The following is an 18,445-nucleotide window of genomic DNA, read 5'->3' on the forward strand; positions in this document are numbered from 1 at the left end:
CCGAGGGGCAAGATTCAATATATAACACATTGAACTCCATGAGAATCCAAGGATCATATACATAAATGAGCTAGCTCCATATTTGTTGGCGTTTGATTCTGATGTTCTCGATCTCTGCGAGTGAACTATATATAATTCATCGATGTTCTAAATATCGATTCATAAGAAAGGTATAGAAATAGATATAAAGCAATAAAACATTTGAATGCATTAACGCCTTTTTGTATGAGTACATGTGCATTTCGTCCAATATGTAATTTTATCACCAGTACTTCACCTGCTAGCCACCGCAGTCTGGTTCGCACCAGTAGCGCCGGCATCGGCTGCTTCCTTGGCTGCTGCATAACGGGCCCGGGCCTGTTCAAGCTTAGACTTGGGACGTTCGGCGCCTTCATTGCCCTCGGTTCGCTCCTCAAAGCCCTTGGCCTTGTGAGCCCAATCGCGACGGCGGCGCTTGAAGAGATCCATTGACCAGTTTCGCCAGACTGCGCGACCCACAAAGGAATCGCGGAGCTCCTGTTCATGCTGCTCGAGTTCTTGCGCCATGCGCTCCTTGACGAAGAAGATATCCTTGGTTGCAGTCCAGAGCGCATCCACCACGTGTGACCCGCTGCTGCTCAAGGCAAGAGGTGTGAGGTGGCCCTGGAAACGGGTAGTGAGCTGTCGCCGGATTTGAGGCGTGGAGGTTGTGGAAGTCAGTGCCTGTTGGAGAACGCGGGAAGAGGTGGGTTCTTGGGCAAGTTGTACAATGGTTTCGGATGACTGGGCGAGAAGACTCGTGTAGACAAGTTGACTGAGAGGGCCAGGAACGGTCAACATAGCCTGTACCAGCAGAGAGCCATGAAGTTTCTCCGCTTTCTCGGCTGCAGATACCGGGGGTGGGCCTCGTGGCTTGCGCTCCTTTCCGTCGTTATCCTCGTCCATATCATGGTCTTCAGATTGCGGGGCCTTGTTCTCGGAGGGGTTGAATTTGAGCATCTGCTGCAGTCTGATAACAGGATCCTGGCTATAAGCACTCTCAAGTGCTTCGGCAAGAGGCTTTGTGTCGACGCCACGGACCACACACCGCTCGATCAACATCTTGGGGACAATGAGTCTCGACCGTTCAATCAGGCCCGGAACTTCGGGGATAATGTTGGTCAGGGCAATCTTCAAGTCATCCTTGCCGAGTCTTTCCAGCATCCGAAGAACCACATATCCAGCAGTGCTGTTGCGAGAGAGGGAGCCAATTCGGTCACCCAAGTTGTTCCTGTAAAGGTTTTTGAATGATTTACCAGGAAGGTATCGCACCATCGTCTCCAACAGGCGAGAACCAACTGGGTCGTAGAGGAGACCACGAATGAACACCGCGCTTTCGGATTCTTCCTCGAACGACTCATCGGGAACCAGTCTGCGGATAGTCGACTTAGGATCTTTGGCGCTGGACTTTCCGAAATGCGAAAGTTCCAGGAATAACAGCACTTGAAGCACGGGATTTCCAACTGGATGAGTAGCTAGGGCTCGGAGATAAACATCATCGAGACCGGAAACCATATCAGTCATGATCTTCTTGAGTGCCGGCTCAAACGCCTCTGGAACAGCGTGTTTCTCGGCTTTCGATTTGTCTGCCTTCTCCTCGCCCTGAACCGTCGGAATATCAATTCTTTCCTTCTTGCGACTTGCGACAAACGACTCATTTGACGTGACATCAACCGGCTCGCCTGCAAGAACCAGCAGTAGCACTCGGATTGTGTGCGACGCAAATCGCTCCGTCAACAGATAGCCCCAATTTTCCTTCAATTCCTCAATAACAGCCATGAACATTTCTGCGAGCGATAGCTCCGGCTCTTCCTCTGCTTCTTCGTCTGACTTTTTGGGTTGAGATTTCGTCTTTTGCATGACGGCAGGCGCAGCGTGAATGAAAAGTGTCTCACAACAATGACTGGCAAAGCGATGCTGCACTAGATGGAGGAAGTGACCGATAAATTTGCTGAATATCCGGCGCAGTTGACGAGCGTCCGACATTGAGATCAATTTCTCCATGAGTCTCGAACAGCCCTGACTGCAGGCAATCTTTAACTCCTTGCCACTGGCTTCCGCGTACACACTGTCGACAAACAAGCTGCGCTCTTCGGCGTCCTGGAACTGGTTGAGCTCCAGCATTTCGTTGGCGCGCTGGAAGTACTCGGACTCCTCCTCGTCTAGAAGACCGTAGAAAACCATGTCTCCATCATTATTAGGTTGCTCGCCTTCCTGCTCTTCGCCCTGGTCAAGGGGAATATAGTCCTCATTTTCGGCAATTTGGATGTCATCGTTGGCCTCGTTGGTCTCGTCGGCGTCGTCGGCAGAGGGCTTGATTCGCTTCGCGACCGGTTCTTCGGGATTTTCCTCGAACTTTCTCTTGGAATCATCTTTTTGGGCCTTCTTTTCGGCCCTGCGGCCTCTCTTTTGTTGTTCACGAGGCATTATGGCGGTGTGTCGTGAGGGAAAATGGAGTTGAAGCGCTGGAATTTTTTTGGATAAGCGGTGGTCCAAGCGTCTCCGCGGTGATAAGAGTTTGGTCTGTTTGCAACCGCGGCCATTCTATAAGACCAAAACAACAGGCCGTATTGAGTAGAGCAAATTATAATTGGATTTCATATGACATCACTAATATACAGGTTTCATTTTGTGTCCTTACACTGCAGAATAAATCGCAGAGACATGGCGCCCACATTCAACACGCTGTTCCATGCTCACATTGCGCGTCCCGACCTTGCCCTTGTGACGAGGCATGATCTGCAATCGCGCCTCAGCCTCGGTTTTCTTGTTTTCGGGGGGTGCTTTGATGTAGGTAGGCTTGGACTGGTTGCTTCGCCTTCCTGTTCCCAGCTGGAAATGCTCGTTGCCTCCCCACCAGAGTACATCGTAGCCCCAGTCTTTAGATTGATCCAAAGAGTCCTTGGTAGTCTTGCTGACATTGGTCTTGTTGTCCAAAATAGCAGAGACATGTGTTGTACCGACAGACATGGCCCTGATACGGATAGGGGTCATCTGCTTTGTATTCTCGTCATACTCGCTCATACCGCTTAGAGCTTTCACCTTGGTGGGCGAATCCTGCAGGTGAACCCATCTGCCATTGCCGAGAGTACCCCAAATTCCCCTACCACAGGCCCATGTGTCTGCAGTTACATGTCCAAGATCATGAACATTGGCAGCCTCTTCTTCATGTCCCAGAATGCGCTTGGAATCGACGGAGAAGAAGGTGTTGGCGCCACCAGCAGCAATGCTGGTAACCTTGGGCAGATAGAGATTTCTTCTATATAGTTTTTGAACCTTCATAAGGAAAGGAGCATCCTTGAAAGGCCTCTCGGGTTCAAAATCAACACCCAATTGGCCAAATGAGTTGTCACCAAAGCCAAACATACGGCCATCTTTGCTTAGCGCCAGCGAGTGGTAGTCGCCACAAGCAATCTGAACAATCTTAGAGCCTTTGAGTGCTGTAATTTCATGGCAGGCATCTGCTGGCCCCTTGGGTCTGGTGGACCAGGTAAGTCCCTCCACACCGAGTTGACCAAGCGAAGGGTAGTTTTCGGTGGATGACGCCGCAGAGAAGACTCGACCAGAGTTTGTGAGAAGCAGCACATGTTCCTGTCCTCCACTGATTGTAGTGACCTTCTCACCAAGCTTCAAAGATGGGCTCAGCACACGGTAGCTCAGATTAGACTGATTAGGCCAGAACGGAACCCAAGAGCTTTCCGTTGTCCTTGGGCCGGTGCTTTGTCCGTCCTTGGATGTGGGCAGTGAGTATACACTCCCATCCGTGGATAGCGCGATGATTCGGCTTTCGGACAGAACGAGTGAGGTGAGATTCTTGCCGGTCAGGGTCACCGTGGGTTTGAAGTCCGACTCGGAGTACGCCTGACCCCATTGAACTAGATCTCCGTTCTCAGTGATCGCTGCACCTGACTTTTCCTCGATCTTGAGATCTCTCAGCACCTGGCCGTCAAAGTATTTGAAGCGCCGAGGAGTCTTGATGTCGGTATCTTTGGATCCCGGATCCACCACCCGATAAACGTTCGAGCCCCATGTGTAGACGGCGGGGCTTTTCAGGCTTCGTTTTTCTTGAATGAACTGAGCTTGGAGATCGTTGACATCAACGGGCTCTTTCTTCGTAACCTCCGGGCTACTAATCCAAGCATCCTTTCCACCATCAGCTATGTATGAGTATCCCAAAAAGGCTGCAGTTCCCGTCACAGCAAATCCGAGAGAGTTGCGGATCCAGTGCGATGACGGGCCTGGCTTTTGCGATTGATTGCTAGCAAATCGGGACCATGGCACATTTAGTGACTGAGCCGTCGAGTTTCTGAGGGGACGAAAAGCGAGGACGGAGTGCGTCGCGGGCCGTCGCATTTGGTTTTTCAACATTGTAGATGATGGCTGGATCACCAGCTAGAGCATAACCAAGCTGTAAAGGTGAGATTATATCCGGGGAAGCTCTCAATGCCGCGCCTATGATTTGTTGCCGCATCCAGGCGGGAGCTCTCGGCAGAATCCATCTCGGAGTTGACCACATCGCAGTTGAACCTCAACATCTGACTTGGCCTGAATTTCACTCCGGATAAAGTCGATAGAGAGAAATGAGCTGCGGGCTGACTCCTATCACACTCCCTGGGCCCTGACCGCACCATGTCTTCCACAAAGCAGCAGCGTGCCCGCCGCCAAACCGCCCCCTCTGGCCCGCCGCGCAAACCCACCGCCAAAGAAACTCAATCAAGCCTCCAAGCATTGGACGAGAAGTCACCCAGCGCTTCTGAGTGGAAAACACCAGGATGGACCAACGAACTCGAGTTTTCGCAATGGCTTAATGATGTCAAGGGTGACCTGATTGAGGAGAGCTATGACGAGTACCAGTATGATTGACATTGGACGGTTATCGGAGGTGTACTAATTTACTTTCCTGTAGGAATTGCTTGGATGAACTTGAACAATCGAAAGAGCACATTGACGAAATCTTAACGAACACCCTGACCCTTCTGGATGACCTATCCAGCTTGTCCGAATCATTCAAATCGGTCGAGACCCAAACATCCAACTTCGAGAAACAATGCCAAGGGCTTTTGTCTGCCCAGGAACGAGATACAAAACTTGCGAATGGCATCCAGAACAATCTCCACTATTACGATTTCTTAGACCCCGCATCGCGGCGGCTGAATGCTCCCGGCGCGGGGAATACAGTTCGCGACAAGGAATTCTCAGATATGTTGAGGCGTCTGGACGTGTGTTTGGATTACATGGAAACACATGTGAGTGAGCACCTTGTGGATATTTATGCGACTATCGCTTACCTTTACGCAGCCGGATCAAAAAGAGGCAGAAGTCTATCGCTCGAGATACCGACTACTCCTAACGCGTGCCTTGACGCTTATCCGCGGCAACTTTGTATCTTCACTTAAGGATATTTACCAGAATGTCTCCAAAAAGATTTCAGATCAGCAGTTGAACGATACAGCCTTGTCGGCTCTCCTGTACGCCAAGTTCAGGGTTGGAGCACCCGAGCTGAAACAGATTGGAGTCGAGATTCAAAAGAGAGCTGTGCCACCGCTCAACCCAGATCAAAATAACGAAGCAGAGTATCAAAGTCTGATGAACGAGCTGCACAGCAATTACTCGGCTACCCGTGCAAAGCTGATCATTCCGCTTGCTCGCAAAAAGCTCGGCGAAATCACACAGACGCCTAGTTCGTCCAAGGACCTCGTTGCCTTTGCTCGAGCTAGTATCAGTTATATCCGTGGTCTGTGCCTAGACGAATATGATCTATGGGGAGAATGGTTCCACGGACAAGGAGGTTTGTATGACTTCCTTGAGACGCTATGTGAACCCCTTTATGATCACCTTAGTCCACGGATTATCCATGAGTCCGATATTGTCAAGCTATGTCAGCTGTGCAATCTACTGCAGACTCGCTATTTCTCAGACCCAGAAGAAGAACCAGAACAAGTCGAGACGAACCATCTTGACTTTTCGGTTTTGATCCAGCCCGCTTTGCAAGACGTCCAGGCCCGACTTGTCTTCCGTGCTCTGGCTGTTCTGCGCGACGAAATCGAACGATACAAACCTCGCCCAGAGGACACCGATTACCCCATGCGCAACCGACAGGTATCTTTGACTGTGTCCGACACCCAGATCTCGGGCAAGAAAGACACATCTGCGGATACACTAATCGACATGACGGCCAAACAAGGCGACGACACAGGCGAATCTATACAGGAGACAGACGGAAAATGGGACTTTGAGACCCAGACCGCCCTAAAGGGCTGGTATCCAACCCTGCGAAAAGCAATCTGGCTTCTGAGTCGGATATACCGCCTAGTGAATGTAAGATGCCTCCTTGTAACAGCCCTAACTACTCATCCATACTGACCACCCCAGTCCACCGTCTTCGACGACCTAGCCCACCAAATCGTACACCAAACAACCCTCTCCCTCCAAAACGCCAGCACCCTAATCTCCGCCAAAGCCACACCAGCCGACAGCCAACTGTTCCTAATGAGTCACCTCCTAATCCTAAAGCAACAAATTGTCGCCTTCGACATCGAATACGTCTCCGCCGACATCTCTTTCGACTTCTCCGGCATGACAAGTACATTCTGGGAGCTGCGCGAGCGCGGCGGCCTCTTCAACCCACGCAACTTGATGCGCCTTGTCGGCCACGGCCTCGTCCCGCGCGTCGTGGAGAACATGCTCGACGCGAAAGTCGAGTTGGATGGTCGTCTTCGCACAGTCATCAACGACTTCATCAATGCCTTTGCTGCGCGCATGACCGCCTCGTTACCGGCTCAATTCGTTGATTCTCGCAATCTGGCCCGCGGCGAACTTATCCTTCCTTCCTGCCGCACTATCGAGAAAGAGGTGCCGGGTCTGCGTAAGGTCTTGAATGCGTATATCGACGACACGCGTATGAAAGAGACGCTTGTTGGGGCGGTCCAGGACCGCACTATTCAGATTTATGAGGATTTCTTTGAGAAATATACTTCCTCCGAGAAGGCCAAGGGCAATTTTGTTAGTAAGAAAGGGAAAGGTCGGGACGATGCTGTCTGGGATGTTAATACCTTTGCTGAATGGTGCGAGGGTGTGTTCCGTGTCGGTGTCGCTGGGTTGCAGGCTGATATCCCCGAGGACGATGACGATCTCCTAAGTACCAGCTCTTAGGATTTGGATTCGTTCTCATGATCTTTTTTTTAATATCCGCTTTTCGAGCATAGATACCATGTTGAATTGAGCACTTTTGTACATGTACAAGCTGAAGAACTAACTGTATAAATTCTTGTTTGTCCTGACTGCAATTCTTGCTGGTACTGTAGAGTATCACAATCAGACTGTAAAGAGGGAATAATCCAGTTCCCCCGGTAAATGTTATTATTCACAAATTTCAGAAAAGGTATATACAGCTGATCAGAAAGCCGGAAGAATCCAGACGACAAATCTCGCTTGAAGGATGTCAAAAAAAAAGGGTATGTACGGTCGATAGGAGAAAGCGCAAAATCGTGAAGTTACTCCGAACCCAACGAAACAAGCAAAATCAAACCAAGGGAACTCAAAGAACATCGCGAATCTTCGCGTACAATTCCGTGTCTAGGAAGTTATAGTTCGCATCGGACTCGCAGAAGGGATGGCGGGTGAGCAGGGTTCCGGCAGTAGGACGTTCAGCCGAGTCACTGGGGAAGATGTCAGTAAAAGAAAATTCCAAAAACCAAGGGTTGAAAAAGCGATGCATGAAAACTTACATTGTGAAGCAATCGTACATGAATGCAAGAGCCGCGGGACTAATGTTCATAGAAACATCATCTGGAATCGGTGGAGCCTGGCTCAGACTGCCGAGTTTGAAGATGGCGCCAATGGCCTCCTCCTTGCTCCATGGTCGACGGCCTGCGAACATCTCCAGAACCACACAACCAAGGGACCAGATATCGACCTTGGCGCTGTAGCCCTGGCCCTGGGACTGGATGACCTCCGGGGCCATCCAGAAGACGGAGCCTTGCATGGAGTTGGATGAGTCGTTGCCGTAGATGTCGTCTGTCTTCTTGGAGATACCGAAGTCGGAGATCTTGCATGTGCCATCAAGATCCAGGAGGATGTTGTCTGCTTTCAGGTCGCGGTGGAGGATTCCCTTATCGTGCAGGTATGCCAGCCCGCCCAGGGTTTGCCGCGTCAGTGATCTTACAACACTTTCTTCGAATTTGCCATGCTTGCGCAGACAGCTTCCGACAGACCCACCGGAAATATACTCCAAGTAGATAGAGATGGAGAATTCACCTCGCTCGCATCCAAGATACTGTACGATGTTGGGATGTTCGAGGTGTTGCATCGTGTCGATCTCTTGGTCCAGAGCGGCGACCATCTCCTTGATACGGTCTTTGTCTGCCCCTGCAATTCGGGGGTTGATCTCGACCAGTTTGACAGCCAAGACTTCACCATTGTCTGCGTTCATGCCTAGGTATACGCGGCCATAAGTACCCTTGCCGATAAGCTGACCACGGATGATGCGGAAAGTGGGCTGTCGCTGAGGAACAGGCCCGGTATTGGACGCCACTTGGGTGCTGTTTTGAGGGATCGGGTCGAGTTGGCTAAGCCGGGTGCCTGGCCTGGGCCTGATTTGCATAATTTTGGCGCCGAACATCTTGGTACTCTTTCGGCGCAGAAGATCACCCGACCTTTGGGGACCAGCATTGCTAATACTGTTCGTTCGGTTTGCTCCCTGGGCCACCTGTCGAATGGATTTCATGCGGGAGAGTCCGCCGCCACCGCCTCCACTACGAGCAAGTTTCTGTCGAGCAAAATTGGCAGGCTCAGGTGGTCTCACCGGAGCTGTATCAGGTGCATGGGTTGCATGCGGCATAGGTGGCGGGGCCTCCTTTTTCACGTCATGTTCGCTGATAGCCTTGGTATTGGGCGATGAGGGCTCATCCAAGTAAGGAGCGTCAAGATCAACGTCAGGGAAGAAGTCATCGAGATGGTCGATAACGCCTTCGACAGCAGGTCTGCTTGCCCAGATATCTCGAGCAAATGACTCCCGCCGTAGTGGACCAGGTCTCTCATCTTCAGGTGAGACTGGTCCCCAGGTACTAGAAACCGGTTCCTTCCCATCAGATGCCTCTCCGCTGGAACTGGGACCAGCAGTGCTTGGAGATTTGAACCTGACGGACAATTTTGATCTTAACTGATCTTTTGTGTTGACGGTGAGCGATGGCCTCTCCGACTTCTTCTCGGCTTCAGCTTGCGCTTCTCTCTCTTCTTCCTGGGCCCTTGAAGGTCGGACTTGGAATAGGCCATCGTCCGAGTCATCATCAGAGTCATCATCAGAGTCCTGTTGCTGCTGAGGAGTTCGCTGGAAGGATACTTGATTCTCTTCAAAGTCGAACTCTGGGCCAAACGACTTGCGAGATTGCAACCCTGGTCTCGGTGGGTCTTCAGAAACAGGCTTTTCGGGTGACTGATTGGCAAACGAGACTGGCGGTTTCTCGCTTTCCGTGCCCATCTTTGAGGTGGGCCTCGAAGAGTCTGAAACATAGTCAGCGGGAGATCGATCAGGCCGCGCTGTGTCATGCATATACTGACCAAGGGTTGTTCTACTTGAGAATGTTCCAGTAGAATCAAATGATCCTGGTCGCTCAGACTCGGAGCTTGCACTGTCTCGAGTGTTGGCCGAGGGCTTAGTTGTAGCCGGCACCGAAGGCAATGGCGTGCCAACAGCACTGGTAATGCGGCCAACGCTGGCAATTGCTGCGCCCAAGGACGGCTGCAACCGGGTTTCACGGTTTTCACGGTTTTCACGGTTTTCACGAGTGGTGGGTCTCCTGCTGAGAGAATTGACCTTGGTAAGAGTGTTGGACTCGATTGGCGCTGTTGGAGGTTTGCGAAGTGGTACGAGAGACTCCCCCTTCTTTTCATCGTAAGGCGAGATGCGAGGACTGTCAAAGTCAATGATCTCGTTTCGTCTGTACCCGGTGTCACTGTAGGCATTCTTATTCTGGTGAGACTGCGGCATTTTGGATTGCAAATAATGTTTTTGTTTGCGCTCGACTTCACGGAGATGCTCCTCATGGCGAGCGAGCAAATCGGATTGGTCAGACCCAAGAGCTTGGGTTGCGTCCTGTACAGGCTCTGCCGAGGATGCCTTCCCTGTCGAAGCCTTGAGGGTAGTTTGCCGAGAGCCCAACAATGGAGATTCTGGCCTGGTGCGATGCGGTGATAACCTGTTAAGGGCTTCTTCGTCCAAGGGCTTCCTGTGGACCTGATGGTGTGTTGCCGTGGGGGATATATTGGACTTGTCTGTGAATGAAACTCCCAGGCCATCGACTCGAGGAGTATTAGATGGCATGGGAAGCATAGGAGTCCCTCGTACAAACAGCTTGAGAGAACCATATGCATCTGACTTGCTTCGACGCGACTGTGCGAGGTTTGCGTCACTCATAGGATCCTCATGCTCACTCTGCCCGGGCTGAGTGAGATAAATCTGAGCACTGGTCGGGTCGACCGCGAGGCTTTCACAGATCCCGTTACGCAATGACTCGTAAGAGTCCAGATCGGAGATGTCAATCAAGCGGAAGTTCAAGCCATCCGTGGTGACAAATACCCATTTTTTCGTCTTTGTGGTCGCCGTGGATGGACGCTCACCGACCGACATGTCGCTGGAGTTGTATGAAGGCTTTATATAAGGGAGATAGGCCTCATTCGGGCGAGTTTCCGGGCTCGTCGTAGGTGACGAGTCTTCATGCTGCTGATCAAAAGATGGCTGGCTTTTCGCCTTCTTCTTTAGAATGTTGGAGAAAAAGCCTTTGTGTTCTTTAGAGTACGAAGACGAGCCTTGGTCACTCCATTGCCGACCAAGGGCATCTTGAGGCGAGGGGCGAGCACCCTCTGGGCCTTGTTTGCGATCATAATCTTGGCCTTGTCTACGTGCATCATAGTACCGGCTTGTGGCGCCCCGACTGGATCCGGGGATCGACTCAGTGCTATTGCCCCGAGAGTGATCATACTGTCTCAACGTGAGATCCCCAGTGGATGATGAAAAAGCTCCTGTATAAGCGGGTGACGCATGTTGCAGGGCCGGGCTACCACTATTTGGACTTTCTTCATGGGGCCGAAGAGATGATCCCTGAAAAGTGCCCGATTCACTGCCAATGGACGGACTCTGGCGTCGATGGTCGGTGTTCATCCCCGACAAGGCGGTCCGGGTATACTCGGAGCGCAAATGGTCAGGTCGCATCCAATTTTCTCGTGCCGGAGAGTCATTGTATCTCGGCGAATCGTGGCCAGCAGGGACCGGCATGGTAACTGAACGTTGCCCAGGCTGCTTTTGGCCGTGGTTGGAGGCGTGCAATGCACTCAGATGATCCGGACTCACATCATTGACACCAGGGATAGGGCCAGCAGAGCGTGGCTCTGGGAAATTATTGGAGAAGTAAGCTGCATTGGTCTCAGGGAACGCAGTCGCCGGCGGCTGCGTCTGATTCAGTGGTGTAGAGACGGTATAGTCTTGCGAACCATCATGGATTTGACGGATCAATTTGCGCATACGCTTTCCTTCATCTCGTTCCCGGCCAGGTTCCCATTTTTTGCCACTACGGCCGACCTCCTTTGCCAATTGAGGATAGACCACTTGATGCATTTTTCCAAGATTTCCTCGCCCGCCAGATCCATGTCCAAGCTCGAGGAAGTCAGCGCCTTCGAGCTCCAAGGCTTTGAATGTTTCCTGCCAATCGTTGGAAAACCCATTCTTCGCAAGCCAGAGGAGCACGCGATCCAATGGCCACTGAATCGCAGCTTCACTGTGAGATAAACCACCCAGCGAAGTACCGCTGGGATTGTGGCGATGACTTGTAGTTTTGGTAAGTTCGGTGGTTTGAGCTGTCGCCTGCTGTTGCGGACTGTCGTTGGACGTTAATTCATGAATGTTGCCATGAAGAGCGTAGGGCGAAGAAACAGTGCGGCCACCTGGGGTCTGAGGAAGGCCTGGGTCTGTTTTATACGGCATGGAAGTATTGATGTGATCGTGCATTTGACTGAGACCCAACCGTTGTCTCTCGGCATTGGTGTGCGCATATGGATCATATGGAGCAGCTCTTCCATGGGGGTCGAACAACCCTGGAATGCCAACGCCGATAGTATCGTTCCCGGGTATATAAGTTGCGGATGTCAGAGGCTGATGGTCATGACGCGGAGGAACTATCGACAACTGAGCTGGTGGGCGACCGTATGTTAGATGCTGGTTTGGTGCGGGGGCAAGAGGTGGCGGCGGTGGGAAGCCTGGATTCAGCGGCGGTCTGCCCCAGTTTTGCTGCCACCCTGTTTGAGCCCCATAAGTCGCCCCCGGAGGCGGGCCAGGAGGAGGAGGTGGCACCATCGTTTGGGCTTGTGGGTGTCGAGGTGGAGGCGGAGGCAGGTTCATGTGTTGTGTTTGAGAGGAAGGCGGGGGCCCCGGGACATACTGCTGACGACCATCCATTGTGATAGCCGATGTACTGGATTTGTCGGTTGGCTGTAGTTATATCGCGCTGTCTCGACTGCGACGTCCAGGAGGCGTTTGGGCAGAGGTGGTTTTCGGGGTTGTTTAGGTATGCTCATTAACCATTAACGCATCATGCTAGACGTCCCAGGCACCAAACAGACGGTCGGGTTTGAGGACTGGATACTCGGTCTCGTTGATCGGTTCGGAAAGGCAGAAATGACACGAATTTAGGTCGTCGGTGCGCGAGTTGACATGGTTCGGTTCGGCGTCGCCGATGTTATCGCAGCGCTTGGGATTGCGGAACAGACCGAGATCGCGCGACGGGCTGGTACAAAGCCAATGAGAATCTCAATAATCGACTCAAATGAAGAAGAAAAAAACTCTTCTGAACTCAGTACATGGTTAGTCACCGGCCGATGAGCTCCCAAGGGTTTTGGAGGGCTGATGCGATTGGGTCGAAAGATTGGAAGATTGGAAGATCACAAAAAAGGTCGAATGAAATTCAAGCAGGCGCAAGCGAACACAGAACATCACAACTCCTTACTTCCGACGTATTTCAGGAAATAGAACTAACTCACCGAGAATTTTCGAAGGGATAATATATCAAATGGCGTGTGAAATGGCGTTTATATTGTTTTGAGGCCTTGAGAAGGATTGTCACGTGGCTTTTGGATTTGGTACCTTTCTCTTCCTTTTTAGGGTTATAGCAGTCGTAGTCGTCCTGAGTATCTAGGACACAGTACACAGTAAGAAAGAAAGAACAGTAGAACGGACGTTTCAACACTTTCTGCATGGGATCCCTTCCAGACCCCTTCCGAGACCCTGAAATCTCCTAATCTCACCTTCGGTGGCCCGTGATCACCTAGCACCCGTTGCGCGCCAATAACAGCCCTGTGGCGTCTGTCTTCATTTCTAACCTACTCTCTAGAAACGTTGGATGAGACATCCATGGTTTAGTGTACCCCTATAATTCCCATGGCCCGGAATACTAGTATTAGAGCAAGTCCTCGACGGAGTACTCCGTACTTATACTAGAAGTAATAGAGCTCAAAGTCTGTCACTGGAAAAATAGAGTAAAAAAAAAAGGCATAATAAATTCAATTATATCGCGCTAGTAGCCCAACAGAAGACGCGTGAAAATTATTTTCGAGAAGTCATAAACATCCACAATTGGATACATCAAGTGTCCCCATTTGTTGTACACAAAATGCCGAATCCAAATCTTGAGACTTTATATCTCCAGATCTAGAGAACAGTACCCTTGTTCTGTTCCTTGTTCACCCTATAATGTCTCCACATACCGATACACGGAACAGCAAGAACAAGAATCGCCGTCGCAGCAATACAGCCGTACTTCTGACTGTAGCCGTAGGCGAAGTTGATCGCATCACGCTCCTTAGTGCCGGGCAGAAACTTCATTTGAGCAACATAGCCACCGGCGTAAATGGAAGCCCACTGGTCCTTAGCACTCTCAGGCAGGGCCTCACGCAGTCCCTGGGGGAAAGTGTTGGCGTAGATGGCAGCAGAGACGGCATAGCCAATGGCACCGCCCAAGTTCGAGAATAGAGAAACCAGCGAGATCATCATGGGGATACCTTCACGGTCCGAAGCGCACATTACGGCCATTTGCTCGCCGATGACCATCATACCTCCAGCGAAGGCAATGAAGATCTGACACATGATAACGTATCCGATGTCGCTGTCTGAGCCACGGAAGTGGATCATCAGCCCGGCGCCGAGGGTCATCAGTGGAAGAGCGAAGAAAAGACAGCTGTACTTAAACTCCTTCACATAGCGGATCCAAAGGCCAAAGATCGGGGACCAGAAGCAGGATCCCACTGTGTAAATCGCGGTCATATAGCCGGTCATCGTGACATCGAGGTTGTATACGACCATCACAAAGTAGTAGTAGTACAAATCCCAGGAGTAGAAGCTGAAATAGAGGATAGCCGAGAGACCACAGGCGCCGAAGACGGTGCGGTCCCTAAAGAGCTGGTAGGGGATGAAGTGGGTACGAGCGAACCATTTTTCCCAAGCCGCAAATACGAAGAAGAGGCAAAAGCCAATAACCAGGGGAGCGATAAAGGCGGCTTCGCCGTATTGTGCACGGCCATAGTTAGCCAAGCTGAAGGGAAGGAGGAACAAGATGAAAGCCGCCATCAGGATGAAGGCACCGATAACTGCCAATTCGGTTAGTGATCGATTAAGAACAAAAGAAATACCTATACTCACTATCAAACTCATGCAAGTAGTGAACGATGGACTGCATGGTAGTCCGGCCGCTAACTGGACGCCGCAAGATACCCATCTTCCGGGCCTTTTTCTCATAGTACTTAAAGACACCAGCCAGGGGCAGGAAAACAAAGGGCATGATAATAGCAAAAGAGCCGTAGGCCCAACGCCAGTTGGAGGTTTCCAGGAAATGCGTAGCAGCTAGGGGACCCGTGAACGAAGTGCAGATAAAGGGGGTAGAGGCAAAGGCAAAAGCGAAAGCACGGTTGCGCATACCCGAAGTATCGGCAATGAAGATGTCCAGGATGATATAGATCGCATCATATCCAACCCAGTACAGAACATAGCCGGCGGCGTAACTGTTGGCGTTGTTACAAGCAGCAAGAATGATAATACCGAGGATATACACGCCCGTGAAGATGATGAGACCTTCAGCACGTCCCCATAGTGTCAAGATCTTTCCGATGGGGAGCTTGAGAACTCCACCGACAATGCTTGCCAGAATGGTGGCCGTGCTGACCTGAGAAGCATTCTGGAAGTTGGAATAGGCATAGTAGAGGACGTTGGAACCAATAGAGGAATGCAAAGCCAGCATAAAGAAGCAGATCCAGATCCTATAGATGTTAGAGTCTAGTTCATCTGTCGTTCTTTTTCATGGTACTTACCAGGCATAGGTCGCGACAACAGCCTTCTTGCTCCAGACCAAAGCAACCGCCTCAGCCTTGCGCACACCATCTGCAGCATTTGCGCTGACCTCGTCGGGATGTTCCCGGATTTCCTTCTCCGCACGACTCAGGTTGTTCAGGCCATCATCAACTGTATTCTGCTCCACGTTGGTATCGGTTTTCTCGTTTTCTCGAGTTGGGCGCAGGTCCTCGACGATCGCACGGTCCTTCCGACCACGAGTCAGATTGATGACAACCATGGCTTACAGGCGAGGATCTCTATTATATGGGCAGCCCCGGAAGAAAAGATTGAGACTACGAGAAAGCAAAGGAAATAAAAGGGACGATCGGGGAATTCAACTATATATAGATCATTTGAAGAGACTTTTAGTACCTTTATTCCTTATGGAAGCTAACCAAGAAAGTCTGAGACCTATCATTGCACATCCATGGATACAGGTAGTTAGCGCACTAAAGTGCCCGAGATGAACGGATCAGATAACCAAGCCGGAACTAGACTGGAAAAATGATCCAGTCGGCACGCCACGCAATCTGAAAGGGTGTGAGATTCACCGGTGGCTTTTCGCGGCTGAATTTTGCCGATACCATTCTGCGCACAGATTGGTTTATGGGCCACCGGTCAGGTCCGGCTTGTTTTTAGGGTTTGGCTAGACAGCTGAGAAAACCCGGTTTTGCCGGCAGTTGCGGTTGTTGTTTTTTTTTTTCTCCTTTTTTTTTCGCCTTCTATAATTTTTCCAAGCTTGTATATTATATCTAGCCGATAAATTCAAGTGTTGTATTGCAACTTGGAAGTAAGAGGTAGATACAACTGGGATATCTAAGAGTATCAAAAAACACAGAAAAAAGACCCTGTTCAAATACCAAGCCTTCCAATTAATAGGCCCTGAGGCATGTTGTACATATTACCCGACCCGTCAGACCTCCAATGAAAATGTAAACATTTTGAACGCCACAGGCTTATTTTGCGCGAAGTGGAGAGGGAGGCGACAATCAGATGTTTTTCGGGGCTCCACCCGAAATCAGCAGGATGCCACACGATGTAGAGGTAACTGTCAAGTACCATGCATGATGCATGGTAGAAATCACCAAGTCAATATAGTTAGTTAGAGATTTCTACATATATAAATTTTACAACTAGAATATAGGGACCTGTGAAAACGACGCTGAAAATGACAACCTCTGGCGCCAGAAATGACCTCCTTTCCACCCGTAAATTTGGACAGCGAGTTGCCTGACCCACCCGGGTACTGTCGTCCTGACCTGCGTCCTGAGCGGCGGCACAGTGTTCTTAGGTACCGATCAACTACAGTACTTAAATCCATGCTGCACACTTCTTCCGATGCTCATGTATATGATGATACCTCGATTTTAAACAGACAGAGATAGAGATAGACAGAAGCTAACTGAAATATTTTCCGGGAATAACTGATTCGTGAATAAGCCCGCTCTCAAATGCCTTGTGCAGTTTGCCCTGGATCATCTGTCGGGTGGCTTGAAACAGAAAGTAGACATCTGGTACTCAAAGTAGATCACCACTAAGTATCTTTCCCTCCCAATCCTTCGCCTTTCTGAGGCTTTAGTACTTTGCACTATCACAGGTAAAGCTACGTTTCCCGACCGAGCTCATCGTAGGACAGTCCACGAGTTCCCCCTTTAAGCTACCACAGGCAAAGCTGCGTCTCCCGATTAAGGTCATCGTAGGACAGTCCACAATTTCTCCCTTTCTTTAAGTTATCCACAACAAGTAAGGCTGTTTCTCCCGATCGTGCTTACCGTAGGGCAGCCCACGATTTTCCCTTCTGATAGAACCCTTCCAGGGATGGGCCACGGTTTTCCTGGTGAATTTGCAGGATATAGGTTAAGATTGAGCTAGTTTGCCTCATCTCCAAATTTTAGTTCTTAGCTTAACTGATCGTCGTGTCCTAGAACGGATCACGGTTTGTGTAGATTTACAGCCTTGCTGTGTCCCAGGACTGGTCATGGTTTTCCCGGTAGACTTCCAAGGTTGCAGGATATAGTGCTTAGTCAGTTCCACCTAACTAAGGGCCAGTTCCATACCGGAGGGCACAAAAGATTGCAACTTATTACTATATCTTTCTTGAACTCGAACCAATGAATTGTAGCTCTGTAATGTAGGTTATATTTCCCCAAATTTACATATGATAGAGTCCATTTTCGGGCTGCACAATAGCTCAGCACCACAGCCAAGATACTGTGCCAATATGCACCAGCGCCGACCACACTCAAGGTTCTGCTTTAACCTTTTCCGCAGATAGAATTGTCGTGATATATTGCTCGATCAAGCTGGGTGGAACGATTCGAGCATAAAATCTATTGCTGCGGATCGGCAGTCCCGACCTCGCTTGGTCCGTATTCTTTGTCCAACATGTTTTCCCGTTCGAATGTCTGTGACAATGCAGTCAAAGTAATAGAATAGCCGCATAAGCGTGAAGCGTCGTCTGATATATCTCGCGTGCAAATTTGCATCCAGCTCCAACCAGTCTAATTCGCAAAGGAACTTATGAATGTATCTGTCAGCACTGAGGCAAGCACTAAGGCATTGATGATCATTCGGTTAGGCCCAAACATCTCGGAATTACCACAAGTAGACATGCTGGTCGATAAATTCAATTGCGTCGTCCCTGATTATAAGACAGCTTGCAGATATTGTCCGTTTCAGCAACGGTGGCTTGAGAGTTCCCGGGCCGTAAAGGCTTGAGAAAAGGTCGAATACACCAGGATCACATGATTCAGCTCTTCTTTTAGTCGTCCTAGCTGGTGCTGCACTTTCAGACGGAGTCGCCGTATTAATCAGACTGGTTGATTCCTGGTAGCTAGACATATTGTACGAGTTAGTCTGGAAGGATGGGTTGCATTCGACTTCCTCATATACACGAGCGCCGGACCAGGAGAAGAGAAACAGATGGAATACGTCTGGCCCGAGGCGTAAAATGGCTACCTTTTTTGCATTACTCAACCTGCCATTGGGCAGCCGCCATTTGCCCAGGTGGGGGCCGAGATCACATCGGGACGGTTCGGTACGGTCCGAATGTAGGGA

The 18,445-nt window shown here is 50.4% G+C and overlaps 5 protein-coding genes across 5 annotated transcripts; 1 reads left to right on the forward strand and 4 right to left on the reverse strand.

Annotated features, from left to right (window-relative positions):
- Nucleotides 1–273: 273 nt before the first annotated feature.
- On the reverse strand, nucleotides 274–2,445 carry nop9 (RNA-binding RNA processing protein NOP9; the record flags this gene model as incomplete). Its single annotated transcript, XM_040953564.2, has 1 exon — nucleotides 274–2,445. The coding sequence occupies one exon, from the start codon at nucleotides 2,443–2,445 to the stop codon at nucleotides 274–276; it is 2,172 nt and encodes a 723-aa protein (XP_040815851.2).
- Nucleotides 2,446–2,655: 210 nt separating this feature from the next.
- Nucleotides 2,656–4,371, reverse strand: N7455_006750 (RCC1 domain-containing protein; the record flags this gene model as incomplete). Its single annotated transcript, XM_040953666.2, has 1 exon — nucleotides 2,656–4,371. One exon carries the CDS (start codon nucleotides 4,369–4,371, stop codon nucleotides 2,656–2,658), a length of 1,716 nt encoding a protein of 571 aa, XP_040815962.2.
- A 276-nt stretch (nucleotides 4,372–4,647) lies between these two features.
- N7455_006751 (Golgi transport complex subunit COG3) lies at nucleotides 4,648–7,170 on the forward strand (the record flags this gene model as incomplete). The annotated part of the gene is made up of 4 exons (XM_040953597.2): nucleotides 4,648–4,871; nucleotides 4,925–5,264; nucleotides 5,317–6,336; nucleotides 6,391–7,170. 4 exons carry the CDS (start codon nucleotides 4,648–4,650, stop codon nucleotides 7,168–7,170), a joined length of 2,364 nt encoding a protein of 787 aa, XP_040815895.1.
- A 196-nt stretch (nucleotides 7,171–7,366) lies between these two features.
- bck1 (uncharacterized protein) lies at nucleotides 7,367–12,466 on the reverse strand (the record flags this gene model as incomplete). Its single annotated transcript, XM_040953552.2, has 2 exons — nucleotides 7,367–7,676; nucleotides 7,746–12,466. The coding sequence occupies 2 exons, from the start codon at nucleotides 12,464–12,466 to the stop codon at nucleotides 7,556–7,558; spliced, it is 4,842 nt and encodes a 1,613-aa protein (XP_040815920.2). The 3' UTR covers nucleotides 7,367–7,555.
- A 138-nt stretch (nucleotides 12,467–12,604) lies between these two features.
- On the reverse strand, nucleotides 12,605–15,626 carry N7455_006753 (uncharacterized protein; the record flags this gene model as incomplete). Its single annotated transcript, XM_040953603.2, has 5 exons — nucleotides 12,605–12,794; nucleotides 13,048–13,198; nucleotides 13,771–14,649; nucleotides 14,702–15,315; nucleotides 15,367–15,626. 5 exons carry the CDS (start codon nucleotides 15,624–15,626, stop codon nucleotides 12,605–12,607), a joined length of 2,094 nt encoding a protein of 697 aa, XP_040815919.2.
- Between the last annotated feature and the right edge of the window lie 2,819 nt (nucleotides 15,627–18,445).

This window comes from Penicillium solitum (genome assembly GCF_028829755.1).
Source record: "Penicillium solitum strain IBT 25940 chromosome Unknown utg000004l_segment0_segment0, whole genome shotgun sequence".
NCBI lineage: Eukaryota > Fungi > Ascomycota > Eurotiomycetes > Eurotiales > Aspergillaceae > Penicillium > Penicillium solitum.